The 14678-nt window shown below is 39.5% G+C and overlaps 1 protein-coding gene across 1 annotated transcript in view; it reads left to right on the top strand.

Moving 5' to 3' along the window:
- The window catches only part of PHEX (phosphate regulating endopeptidase homolog X-linked), a 150742-nt gene that overhangs the window by 65194 nt on the left and 70870 nt on the right, over nucleotides 1–14678 (top strand). Inside the window, 3 exon segments of the mRNA XM_042461085.1 lie at nucleotides 4584–4677; nucleotides 5756–5884; nucleotides 10920–11021. Coding sequence (XP_042317019.1) covers nucleotides 4584–4677; nucleotides 5756–5884; nucleotides 10920–11021 — 325 coding nt within the window.

Genomic DNA, 14678 nt, shown 5'->3' with positions numbered 1-14678 from the left:
ATTATTATTATTATTATTATTATTATTATTATTATTATTATTATTATTATTATACTGCAGAAATAATCCAGTTTGAGATCTCTGTCACTGCCCTGGTTCAGTGTTAGGGAATCCTGGGAATTGTAGTTTATTGTGGCATCAGAGCTTTCTGACAGAAAAGGCTAAATGTCTCACAAAACTACAGTTCCAGGGTTCCTTAGCATTGAGTCAGGGCAGTTACATTGGTCTCAAACTGGATTATTTCTGCAGTGTGTTTTGTACTTAAATCCAGAAGAAGCCTTGGCATGCCCGGAAGCTGTAATGGCGCGTGTGCCCGTGCTGCATGCACCGTGCACCACTACGTGCACGATCCCCATTATCTTCAATGGGGCTAAAGCATACGTGGAATTCCCCTTATGCATGGTGTGTGTGTGTCCAGAACAGATCCCCCGCATAAAGGAAGAGTCCACTATATTTTTCTCTGTAAGTCAAAATTCTATTGGCTGTCGCTAGTTGACTCCTGATTGGCTGTAGGTAGCTTGGCATAATCTTGACTCTTTCCACACTGAACACTATACATGCTGTCTCAGAAAGATTCAGAGAACAATCTCAGCAGCATGGAGGCATTTTGTCATCGTCTCCCCTCCCCCCATAGCTACAACTCAGCTGAAGTGCTAAAGCAAAATCAAGGGGGTATCTCACAGTGTATCACCTTCCTTTCTTCCTTGTATTATTCTGTATGTACTGGCTTCCTCAGTTGAGAAATCATTAATCATGTATCTAATTTGACATCTACCTCCACTTTCACAGAGGTGAGGCATACCCTGGTTTAATACAAAACTAGAGATCCGGAAATGGAATTATTTTGGAACTCTTTTTTGTTCCTAGCTATGAGAGCATTGGAAAAGGGGCTTGCAAGCTTGGGGCTACATGTGTGGGTCTGGGTTGGAGTTCCATGACTAGTCCTCCTGGGGTCTGGGGTTTAGTGGTGGGAATCAACCCATTGGATGACCCTGGGCAAGAAATCACACTCTCTCAGCCTCAGAGGGAGAGCATGGCAACTCTTGCCAAGAAAAGGAGGAGTCCCATTGGAGGCACACAGCAACAACAAGCAACACCAGGGGTTACACAATGGAGGTTCAGGGGGTGGGAAGGGAGAGCTCAGCCGGTCCTGAGTTCAAATCTAGTTTCATTCTGATTCCTTGTCTTTGTTTTTCCATTCTTCCCAGAACCTGAGAAGGTGCTGGGCGTGGGTCCTGAGTAGCCTGGAGAAGAGAAGGTTAAGGGGTGATATGATAGCCCTGTTTAAATATTTGAAGGGATGTCATATTGAGGAGGGAGCAAGCTTGTTTTCTGCTGCTCCAGAGAACAGGACCCGGAACAATGGATGCAAGTTGCAGGAAAAGAGATTCCACCTCAACATTAGGAGGAACTTCATGACAGTAAGGGCTGTTGGACAGTGGAACACACTCCCTCAGAGTGTAGTGGAGTCTCCCTCCTTGGAGGTCTTCAAACGGAGGCTGGATGGCCATCTGTTGGGGATGCTTTGATATGGATTTCCTGCATGGCAGGGGGTTGGACTGGATGGCCCTTGTGGTCTCTTCCAACTCTATGATTCTATGAGTGTGTGTGTGTGTGTGTGTGTGTATGAAAACTGTGTTTCTTTGGTATTGACAAATCCTGACAAGAATCCTGGATTTATGAGAAGCTTTGCAGTTTTGGATTGTCTCTGTGCAAAATTTGCACCTTGTTTTGCACAGAAAACAGTGTTTTGTGTACAGAAAATAATATTATTTCATGTGCAGAAAATGCTATTTCCTGTGTAAAAAATGTTGTAGTTGGATTCTCATTATATGCAAAATTTGTACATAGTTGTTTTTCCTTCATGGAAAAATAGCTTTTTCTGTACAGAAAATAATATTTTGTGTAGAAAGCATTGTTTCTTGGACAGAAAATGTAATTTTCCATTAAAAAAAGTGAGAATTTTGTGTAGAACAAGACTTGAAATGTAAATAATCTTCAAAAACTGTGCAGTTTTCAAAGACTTCATTGCAGCAAGAAAAAAATTGCTAAAAATACTCATTGCTTTCTTAAAGAATTTGTAAAGGTCTCCATACCTACTTCCTGTAGCACTTTTGGGCAGTTTTAAAAATAAAAAAGATGACAGTATGGAAAAGGCCCCACAGCTTCCCTGCAAAGCTATTTACAGTTTTAAAAAAAAACACCTGAATGTTAATTGGATTCACAAAGTTAATGTCACTCTCCAAATGTACCAAGATATATCTCCCCCCTACTTTTTCACCCATATGGCACCATGAGGGCTTCATTCTATTAAGGCATATTATGCATCTATTAAAAACTAATCAGGAACTTGTTATATTTACAGTAAAATGTAATGAGTTAACTGATGAGTACAGGTGGACCTATTTATCAGAAGAAGTTTTGGGAACCAAATTTTTGTGTATATCACTCTTTCTCAATTCAATAGCTAACTTTTTCAGCTGTTTGCAGAACTGCACTGTAATTAGGAATCCTAAATATCTCACTTCTCCTAGTGAGAATGGTGCACTTGCACATTGACTAAGTAATGCTCTTGCATAACCTATATCTATCAGTCTACTGGATATGACAGTTTTATTCCATAATAAAATGAAAATCAGAAACATTATTTCTCTTGCATTAAATGCATTGATTTTCTTTATTTTTGTGGCTGTAAATGATTTCATGTTTTCTGCATGACTGTGAGAGTTAATAAACAAAATAAGACAAGATAATGCCAGATAAAAACCTTGAAACAATTACCTAAAAATAGTGATGAGCAGGACAAAACTGTTAAGGCTACTTCCACAGACATCCTATTTTTTTTCATCTCCATGTCCATTACATTCAGCTACATGTTCATTTCAAAAACATATCTGTACATATGTTTTTTTTAAAATAGCACACTTTTTGTACTCATTCAATTTGTATACATTTTGCGTGCTTGCTCCCATTGCAGTTTTTGTGTGTAATTTTAGACACAGTTTGACAATTTTCAAATATTTACATTTTTAAATGTTTGCATTTTATCAGATGTGCCCCCCCTCATTTTGCAAAGTGCCATGTTGGTTTACACAATTATAGTCAAATACCAGTAAGCATGTAATAGAAAAGGAGCTAGAATACTGTCCAACTTTTCCATACTTTTGCTTCATAATTATTTTTTGCGCTAAGTTCTAAAACTGATGTGGATCAGGAAAAAACCAAGTGGATGACCTGTAGCAACCACATATATTAATGTGTAATCATAATTTTAACTGTAATGCTATCTCATTTTGTTTTGTCTATACTTCAATATGTGAAATGTTTTTAATATATATTTATGGCTGTAACTATCAAAAGGTAACCACAGTTCACACTTGATTATGAAACAGAAAACAAGTTAACCTACAAAACTTGGTAAAGCGTTTTATCATTTTTTGGGAAATAGGCATTATATAACAAACTATGGTCTTATCTTTACTCTTGATTTGTTCAATAATGAATGCAAATTATCCTATAATATTTTCCTACAGATCAAATATTAATTAAGACATCAGTGATGTGTTCTGTGTATGTTTCTCATATGCTTGTTCCAAATTTCCTGTCAGCATTCCATTCAGGCACATTTTAACAGCAGTTACTGTATAGCAATTTCATATGAAACCTCTAAGTTTCGTTGTTAAAAGATATACCTACTTACTTTGTCCCGAGAACATGTGGTTTTATTGATCTTTCAATTACCAACCAGTTCTTCCTTAGGAAACTCTCTGAACTTAATGTCTTCTTTTTGCAGTTTGTACTAGATTTCAAATAGAGCCATTTTGGTAACAACCATAGTCTCAGGTGCTGGCAGACCCTCCATCCTGTGTACAGTATTTGTGTTTGTAATTAAGGGTGGACACAAAGTGGGATGTGTGTTTCAATATAGCAGTGGGGTCAGAGGCAACAATCCGACATCTCATAGATGGTATTTTCCTGGAGACAAGCTTAATTTGAATGGTGCAATCTCAGTTCCTTACTCATTTTTTATATGCATTGGATGTTGCTGTCTATTGCTCAGCAGCTTCATGTACAGAAACAAAAGTATTGGTTGGAAGCAATAGTGTAGTATTTTATAAATGCTACTCATTTCAGTTTTCCATTTGTTGTTGTTGCTGTTGTTGTTGTGTGCCTTCAATTCGTTTCTGACTTAGGGTGACCCAAACGTGAATGTATCATGGGGCATTATTGGCAAGTATTTCACAGAGGGTTTGCCATTGCCATCCTCTGAGACTGAGAGAGTGTGTGCCTTTCAACCATTGAGTTTACATGGCTAAACTGGGATTGGAACTCTGGTCTCCAGGCTCAAATGCCTTATTTTCATTCAGCCACATCCCAAATCATGCCCCCCCCCCCCGTGTAGTACATTTTAGTTGGTTATGTCATTGCTTATTAATATTCAAGGAAAAATTGCTGCTATAGCAAGCAGCACACTAATCTGGAAAAGAAAACTATTTATGTATTAATTCATAGTTATCAGTCAGCTGTACATTAGGACACATGAGGTTTAACTGTCTGACATTAAGATGTGTCTGCTTTGACAGGACTATTGCCAACTATCTGGTATGGAGAATGGTTTATTCAAGAATATTTAACCTCAGCCGGCGTTTTCAATATAGATGGCTAGAGTTTTCAAGGGTAAGTTTGAGATTTTGATATGAGGGTGTCACATTCTGCATATAAAGCTGCTGACAGCAATTGTTAGCAAGGCTCCATGAATTACTGTAATTCTAGCTAGCCTGCCTGAATCAAAACCTTTTAAGAGAGGTCAAAGACTATCACCATCCTAATCTTTCTCAGGTCACCAGGACTCAAATCCTGACACAGATCTGAATAATAAATGTCACTTCCCTGCCTGCAGGAAATTAAGAGATTAGCCTTTTGTGCATCCAATCTGTCTCCCCTTTTTTCAGCATGGCCTTTCCATGAAGGTGTGATTTTTTCATTCTTTAGTGGTTAGTACAAGAGACATGGAGAGAACAATTTTTTTAGTAACTTGAATTATTTATTTTCATCTCACAACACAAATAGTATCAATATTCCCAAAATCTGCTGTTTTATTCTGTCCTATCCCATTTGATTAGTCAATATGCATTCTGACTTCAAAAGGTTTACCTAGGCTGGAATATGCATATGATACAATACATCTGTGATCTGTGCTTTTAAAGTTAAAAACAGCTGGGGGGAAGAAGATAATAGAACTTGGAAGCATTACTTTCTTGGATTAGAGCTCCCCAAAACCCCCAGGCTAGCCATTCTGGCTTGAGGGTTCTGGAAGCTGTTGTCCAAAACTAACTTTTTCTGACTCTTGATTGATTCAGTATGGCAATGATGGATGAGTAAAGGATTGACCCTTTTCTTATGACAGTTGAACTGCCAGCAAAAGGCAGTCGGCATTTTTAGGAGGGGTTCTGTTTTGATAAGGAAAGTCTTATCCCTCATCCCTCAATCCTGTTGGCTTAATATGATTTGCTGTCCCTTGCATTATTTCTGCTTTTAATTTTGTAAAGCAGTATCAAATTTAATGTCAGATTTCCTGGCATCCAGTTTACATCTATGCCAGATAACTGGAAAGTTATTTCAAATAGTTGAAAACTGTCAGAATGGAAAGTAAAGTTTGAAAGTCTTTATGGGGTGGTGATTGTGCAAGAAATACTGCACAGGGATAGGATTTTTCTAAGGAAACACACAATTTATCAGTGTTTAATCAAACCAGGTGATCCAAGGGACAAGCTCCTTACTGCCTCAATGGGATAAATGTGTAAACTTTGTGGAAAGTGCTCTCCCGTACGTCACTGGAAGAATGTTTGTTGATCTACACTTCCAAGAAGACAAGAGGGAAATGGTATGTTCTGATATTCTTTGGTGCCTTTGAAATTTGTGTCTTTCATAATAGTAAGGGCATGGTGGATTATCCCCAATATAAATCTAAAGGGCATGATGGATTATCCCCAAGCAGTCACATACTGGTAGATTGTGAAGTGCAGATGCTCATCATTGACAGTCCCCAGAGCAATTTGCTCAATGGGAGTCCAGAGATGTCAATTATATCAACAAGATAGTTCTAGAAGTTTTCATCTCAATAGATTTTTTATAAGATTAAAGGGTCTTAATCCCCCCCGATCAGTTTACTCTAATATATTTGGGATTACATATGGGCTAACACACAGCAATACATTGTTGCTGGCGGAACCAATTCTCCCTCCACTGCTGTGAAGCTGTTATTGTAGTCACATCTATAGAATCCTGGGGCTTGTAGTTTAGTGAGGCAGTAGAGAAGATCTTAATTGAGAATCATAATCTCTCCCCCAATTAACTGCAAATCCTGAGATTCTGCTGGATGATGCCATGGCAGTTAAAGTGGAATCACAGCACAATAATTGTGTAGTGTGAAGGGCTGGGATGATTTAACTGAAAATGTGGCCTTTAAAACCAGTGAAAACACCATTATTATTCAGTTGAATGTACGGACTGATGTCTAAAGTTTAAAGCAAAAAGCCAAGAAGAAGGATGAAGAAGGTTGAGATGTGAAGAGTAGGAGAGGACAGAGGAATAGAAATATAAGAAAGCGAGTGAAGGCTAAGAGAAAGGAGAAGAAGGTAAAGGAGGAAAGAAATAGGGAGGAGAGATAGGGATAGAAAGTATATAGAGTAAATGAGAAAGGAATGAATGAATGGGAGTTTGTTATAAGGTTGAATATAAGGTTGGAGGTATAAGAGAGCAGAACTGATAATTTTATGTGAGATCCCTTGAGATCTAGATATGTTTTTGTGTTTTTCTTTGAATGTATATTTTAATGTGATGTAAAAAACTTTGAATAAAGACATTTAAAATTGAAAAAAAAATTTAAAGCAAAAAGCCAAGCAGAAAATTCAACTTATTTTGTTAACTACCATTGACACACTATGTTGAGTTGTCAGGAATGCTTCAGTCATTCGTGCAGATCAGATTGATGGCTATCATGTCCATCTTGTAAAAACATGTAACTGCAACCATTTTTGGAATAGCTGGTTCATATATATTTACAGAGTTTACTTACAGATAGCTATAGTGGTTTTGCTGCTTGATTCTTTCTTAGAGTCATTACTTGAGCTTCTGTTAGATGTCCTGTCACCCATAGGCACTAGAAATGTACAAAAAACAGTTTGAAAGGTTAGTGTTTGGAATTTTACATTCATTCATATAGAAATTTATAACAAGTGATATAAATTTCACAAAACTCCAAAATGCCACATACAGAGTCTACTTGTGTGAGCTGTATAAGACAAGAACTAATACTAAGGCCAACTCTTTTCTATCAATTCTTTTTTTAAACAGATCATTTGCCCAAACGAAGGTTTTGGGTGTGTACATACAAGACAATTTTTGATGTATCGTCAGAACAGAACCTCTTTCAAATCATTGGCTCATGTATTTCAGTACTCTCTCTTGAAGCTGCCAGTGGTCTTTGTTACGTGAGGCCTTTTAATGGGAGATGCCAGTGGCTGAACCTGGGAACGTACACACACAGCATGTACTTGGCTACTGAACTATAGCCTCTTCCTGACATAGCTTTATTGAAGAGCAGAATTTCATATTTTATAACTATGCTTCAGGACTATTGTAAAAAATAACAACAAATTTGTTTTTTGAATGTTGGAAATATTTCATCAGTGATAGAAACACCTGGTCCTATGTAGATTTACTCAGTAAGTGCATAGGACTGCAGACTTAGAATACAAGTCTGTGCATACATTATTTATTATTATTATTATTATTATTATTATTATTATTATTATTAACCTTTATTTATGAAGTGCTGTAAATTTACACAGCGCTATACATACAATCTTTTTAATTAGACGGTTCCCTGCCCTTGGGCTTACAATCTAAAAAGACATGACACAGAAGGAGAAGGGAGTGGTGGAGGGAAAGGGTAAGAGGTCCAGCAGTTCCTCTCTACCTCCAAGGCCTGGACCAAGGCAGATGGACTGGAGGGAGGGCTTGGCTTCATAATGGATGGTTAATCTTCTTCCAGGGAAAATACATACTCTCAAGTAGGATAATACATATACAGTACATAGCAATACAGGAAATGGTTCGATAAACAGGCACCAAAAGAACATCAAATAGTAAGTGACAATTATGCAATGCCTGGGAAGGCTTCTCTGAACAGGATGGTTTTCAACTCCGTTTTGAAGCTGGTTAAAGAAGTGATGGCTCTTGCTTGTGGGGGAAGAAGGTTCCAGGAGTGAGGGGCAGCGAGTGAAAAGGGGCGAATCCGGGATGGGACAGAGGAAATCCTGGGCTGAGACGGCAGACTTTGACTACCAGAACGGAGGGCCCTAGTTGGAAGGTGAGGAGAAAGAAGGTCTGATAAGCAAGGAGGGGCCAGTCCATGGAGGGCTTTAAATGTCGAGAGCAGGAGCTTGTACTGAATGTGGAAAGAGAGTGGGAGCCAGTGAAGGGATGCCAATACAGGAGAGATGTGGTCAGAGCGGTGGGCAGTTGTGATAATGCGTGCAGCTGAATGCTGGACAGAGATTAAAGGACGGAGGTGAGAAAGAGGAAGCCCTGCCAGAAGGATGTTACAGTAATCAAGTCGTGAGATCACTAGGGCATGGACCAGGATCTTGGCAGTAGAGGCGGAGAGATATGGTCGGATTTTGGCAATATTGTACAAAAAGAATCTACAAGCCTTGGCAGTGGTCTGGATCTGAGGGATACACGACAGAGAAGAATCAAAGATAAAACCAAGACTGTGGGCTTGCTGGACTGGTTGAATGGAAATGTTGTCCACAGAGACAGAAAAGGAGTGTTGAAGGGTGGGCTTAGGAGGAAAGACAAGAAGCTCCATCTTTGAGTGTAAATCCTTGTGAAGCCATTGGGACTGACAATGATGTAGACATGAATTGTGATCTGTGTGCCAAGTTGATTTCTCCTTTTAAAAAGTGGTCTCTTCTGTTCATTGACCCTGTGTTTCCTGTTCAGTCCTGTTTTTTATCTATGTAGATACTGGGCTTTTCCAGACTGGTCTAAAGAAATATGACTTCTTGTGATTTAGCACTTGGTGTTTCTGTTTTTTGTCACCTGTAGATTCACCCATTCTCTTCTTTTTTGAGAGGGGCTGTTAATGTCAATTTCTTGGATTTGTACCAAGGCTCTTCCATTAAAAACAACAACAAAACAATTGGAGTGTAATTTGCTAAGGTCATCCTATAGTTAGAAAGGCATACTTTCCCCTCTGATTTAAATTTTGTCTTTTAGAGTTATAATGCTATTATGCAGAAGTATCATTTCAGCGATGCAGTGATGTGCCACCTCTACATAAACAAGAAAGGAGCAAAGGTTACTTTTTATTCCAACATGCCTCAGAGTTAGAAAGAAACTCACTTGGTGGTGGGAATAGGAAACCCATTTGTGGGTGGCTGACTTGGATCCTGTATGGAGAAAGGCAGGATATAAACCACATAAATAAATAATAAATAATGTGTGTTGCAGTTGGTACCTGGAATTTCTAGAAAGTAGCCTGGGACTATTGTTTAGATATATTTAAACAAAAAACCCTGAGGATTACAGCAATTTATGCCACACATTTCTGACACATTTGCCCCCTATGGAGAAACACATGGTCAAAAAATCCCCTTCCCCCCATTTGGCCAGCAGAAGAAGGTCCACACTAGACAAATAATGAATTGTGGAAAGTTCTAATTTTGTTCTAAGATCTAGTCACTGATGAGCTCATGCCTTGGTGCTCTTTTTCTCTTTCTCCTTTTATCAAAGAGATATTATTTGTGTCTAAATATAGCACTGTTTTTGACCTACAGTCTAGGCAGCATTTCATTTGGCTATGCTTGAGCAATTTTGATAACAACCCTTGATGGTATGATTAGATTCCTCCTCCCACCCCTACTGATACAGCTGGTGCATAAAAACAAGAATATACACCAGGGTCCAATTGCAGAGCTGGAATATGAACTGGCAACCTCCAAGTACAGGGAGTTCACCTCATTAGTGCACTAAGTTAATTGAAACAGTGCTCTGCCATCAATATTCTCCAAGTTACCTTATTCCCTGGGATGCAGTTTACTCCCGACTGTTGAATGCTTGGTCATATTTAATGGTAAATCTGTACTGACTTCCATATTGTACCAAAATGAGATGATATTAAAAGGACAGCAATGGATCATAAAAATTAGATGCTACAATTCCCTTTGCTCATTTAGATAAGGAGTTTCTTTCCCCACTTAGATCAATATCAACAGTCTCATTCAGTGAGGTGACCTGCAACTTACTACATTGTCACATATCCAAGTATTGTTTTCCAGACATCTTTTCACATTTTAATTGATATTTAGGGTACAGTCTATCAATTGTAAACTTGCTCAATTCCCTTTAGATCTGTATCGCAAGACTCTTTTACAACTATCTTACCCTAGACAGAGTAACAGGTGTTAGGGTTTTTTTTTGCTATCATGTCTTTCCTGTTCTTTGGCACCTAAGGCTAGGGTGGGAATTGTGTGGTCTACAGGCTGCAGGAACCCTTAAGGATTCCTCTATTCTCATTGATCTTGCAAAAACAAAGTATAGTTATTGGAGGTTATGAACTTTCTGTTCATCATCTTTACTCCAAACTCTGTCCACACCTGACCTAAAGAAGAAGATTTGGGGTTAAGATGATGAACAGGAAGTTTATAATCTCCAATATTCCACTTCATTTTGCACAGTTAGTGATAGTAGAGGACCAAGTGAACAACATGATGCAAATGGAAATAAATGCACATCTGCATAAACATCTTCATCTGCACACAAGCCTGCTTCTACCTCCACAGCTCCTTTTCTAGATTGATTGAAAATGCAGCACATTACTAAGTTCTTATCAAATGTGATATTTGTTGCAGATGGCAGAACTGACTGAAGGGATTCGTTGGGCCTTTATGGACATGTTGGAAAATGAAAATACTTGGATGGATTTGGAAACCAAAACAAAAGCTATTGAGAAGGTAAAGGCATTCTGAGGTATTTAGAATTTTTTTTAAAGATTAATGGACACTGATTAACAATTTGTTCAAAAAGATGTATTTTTACATTTTTGCTGCTAACGAGTCTGTGAACTCTTTTACCTTGTATTTGGTTTAATCTCCATTGTTATTTTTTCACTGGCTCTTTGACATTTGGTTTTACGCACAACCAAGTTATAATAGATAAATAAACTTAGCTGGAAAGGGTATTATTCCTTGATGCCAGAACAATTATATAGTATTGTGGTCCTGAAACTGAATTTTGAAATTACTGGACTGACCCCCTGCAATGCTTTGATGATCATGCAGTCCTGGAAGTCATTATCCATTTTACTTACATCTGGATCTCACTTTTCTAAAATGTGTTAAATATATTTGGATAGGTCTTTTTTTAAAGGGTTGCACTGTTACTATGTCACCTGAGTTCTCATTTTCATTACTGGTTGAAGGAGAATTCATTCATTCATAACATTTTATATATTGCTCCTCCCAGACCAGCAGATCTCCCTTGGCAATACACAACAGGTAAAAACATTTATAGAAATACAGAGATAAAAACTGTAAAAGCAAATTAAAATATGCTAAAATAATATTTTAAACAATCTAAAAAATGGTCCCTAAAATACAAGTTAAAAACAAGCAATTAAAACAGATAGAGATGTCCCATGAATCAAAGGCTGTACAGAACAGCACTGTTTTAGCTGCCCTCTGGATACTCAAAACAGATAGAGCCAGTCTAACTTCCTTTGACAGGCAGTTCCTCAGTTGGGGTGCTGCTACAGAAAAAGTCCTGTCACAGAAAAAGTTCCTAGACTCACAAGGTGTTGGGGAACACAACAGAGCTTCTGCAGATGGCCTCAAATTTTGGGCAGGCTCATATGGGAGGAGACAGTCTTTCAGACATCTTGATTCCAATTGGTGTCATCTCTGCAAGTTAGTATCAACTCTACAATGGGATGTTCTACCTAACATCACCATCATCATCATCATCATATATTTATAGCTCAGCCAATCACAAGGAATCTGGGTGGGTTACAGCAATAAAAATACAGAGAATACAATAAAATAAAATACAATAAAATAAGATTAAAGAGAGTGACGTAAGTCACAGAATTCACAGCTAGACCTGATGGAACTGGGCCTGTCTTTTTCACTCCCTCCCAGGTCTGATGCTGACAGTAGGTACGGAGGGAAGGTTCTTCTTCTTGAGGCAAGAACTTTATTTAATTTTAATATAATTCTTCTCATTAAATTTAAGAGAAGAATTGGTGGACAGAGGGAAGTAAGTCACAGTAAACCGGGAGAGGAACTAGGAAGGGAAGGCCTGCTGGAAGAGATCCGTCTTAAGAGCCTTCTTAAAGGTTGTAAGAGTAGAAATGTTGCGGATCTCCTTCGACAGGTCATTCCATAGCTTCGGAGCAATGGTGGAGAAGGCCCTCTGGATAGTTGAGGTTAGTCTAGATTTTTTTGGCTGAAGTAGATTCTTCCCTGAGGACCTTAGAGTGCGGGACGGACAATACAGAAGAAGGAGTTCCCTTAAGTATTCTGTACCCAAGCCATGTATCGGGCTTTAAATGTAATCACCAACACCTTGTACCTTGCCCGGAAACTACAGTAATTGGCAGCCAGTGAAGGGATTTCAAAACCTTTGTTATACGATCGTTACGAGAAGTACCTTTAATTAACCTGGCTGCCATATTTTGTATGGCACAAAGGTAGCCCCATGTAGAGCGCATTACAGAAGTCCAATTGAGAGGTGATCAGCGCATGTACTACTGTTTCAAGGTCTCCCAATTCCAGGAAGGGGCGCAGCTGGCGTATCAGCCGAAGCTGATAAAAAGTGCTCCTGACTGTCGCATCCACCTGAGCTGTCAGGTGAAGAGATGAGTCAAGGAGCACCCCCAACCTGCGGATGGAGTCTTTCAGGGGATGTGTGACCCCATCCAGAACTGGCTGACATAACTCCATACCCGGGCTCGAGTTTCCTATAATGAGTATCTCTGTCTTACCTGAATTCAGCTTGAGTCGGTTTTCCCTCATCCAGTCCATTACCGCCCCAAAACAGGCATTCAAAGGGGAGATGCTATCCTTAGTCACTGCATCAGTCTGAGACATAGAGAAATATGTTTGGGTGTTATCAGCATACTGATAACACCCCGCTCCATGTCTCCGGATGATCTCGCCCATCAACTTCATGTAAATGTTAAACATCATAGGAGACAGGATGGCACCCTGGGGGACACCAAATTTTAGCTTTCTTTTAGAAGAGCAAGTGTCTCCCAGTGCCACCATCTGGAATCTGCCCGAAAGGTAGGACCGGAACCACTGTAGAACAGTGCCTCCGATACCCAACTCTCTCAGGCATTCCAGAAGGATGCCATGGTCTATGGTATCGAAGGCTGCTGAGAGGTCCAAGAGCACCAATAGGGTCACATTTCCCCTGTCTGCCCAGACAGAGATCATCGACTAAGACGACCATGACTGTCTCAACTCTATATCCTGCCCTGCAGCCGGTTTGAAATGGGTCCAGATAATCGGTTTCATCCAAGACTGCCTGTAGTTGATTGGCGACCACCCTTTCGAGCACCTTGCTCAAGAATGGCAACAACGAGACTGATCTATAGTTATTTCTATCCAGGGGGTCCAGGGAGGGTTTTTTAAAGAGTGGTTTGACCACTGCCTCCTTAAGACAAGAAGGCAGGGTACCCTTCCTGAAGGATGCATTGATTATATTTTTCAGCATCAGCTTGATTGTTTAACCCCGTGGACAGCCATCCAGGATGGGCAAGGGTTGAGAGGGCAAGTCGTTTTTTTCAGACTACTCAGGAGCTTGTCCACGTCCTCAGTACTTACCGACTCAAATTGATCCAGTCTAACAGTAATGGCAGAGGTGTTGGATGTCTCTCTCATTGCTTCTGACTTAAAGTTGGCAACTAAATTAGCTCTTATCTGAGAGATTTTATCGGTGAAATAATAATGAAAAGCATCACAGTAAGCTATAGTTGAATCTAGTAAAGGGTTCTGGGTGGGAGGCAGTTGTGTTAAATTCCTTACCACTCTGAACAGCTCATCTGGATGAGATTTCACAGACGCGATAGATGCAGAGTAGAAAGATTTCTTGGCTGCATCTATCACCAATTGATAGAACCTAAGAAAAGCCCAATGAAGTGTCTTATCAGATATGAGTTGAGATTTCAGCCAACGCTTTTTAGTCATTGTCCAACCCGCTTCATTTGTTTAAGATCTTGTGTACCAAGGATTACGGTTTTTAGCAGGTTGGAATGGACACTTGCGGGCGATCATGTCTATAGCTCTGGTGAGGTTATTATTCCACATATTAACCAGAGCTTCGACAGAGTCACCAGCACTGCCAACCATAGAACCCCCTAGGGCTTCTTGGAACCTAATGGGTTCCATCAGCCATCGAGGGCGGACCATTGTAATTGGTCCTCTACCCCTAGAGGGAGGAATAGTAGCTTTCAGTCCAACCTTAACCAGGAAATGATCTGTCCATGACAATGCGGAAATACTAGTTATCTCCACCCATGGATATGACTGTTCTGTGCAGAAGACCACATCGAGGGCATGACCTGCACAATGCGTGGGCTAAGAGACTAATATGGAATCCATAATGATGAA

The sequence above is a fragment of the Sceloporus undulatus genome, chromosome 3, assembly GCF_019175285.1.
Source record: "Sceloporus undulatus isolate JIND9_A2432 ecotype Alabama chromosome 3, SceUnd_v1.1, whole genome shotgun sequence".
NCBI lineage: Eukaryota > Metazoa > Chordata > Lepidosauria > Squamata > Phrynosomatidae > Sceloporus > Sceloporus undulatus.
This window is presented reverse-complemented; position numbering and strand designations above follow the sequence as displayed.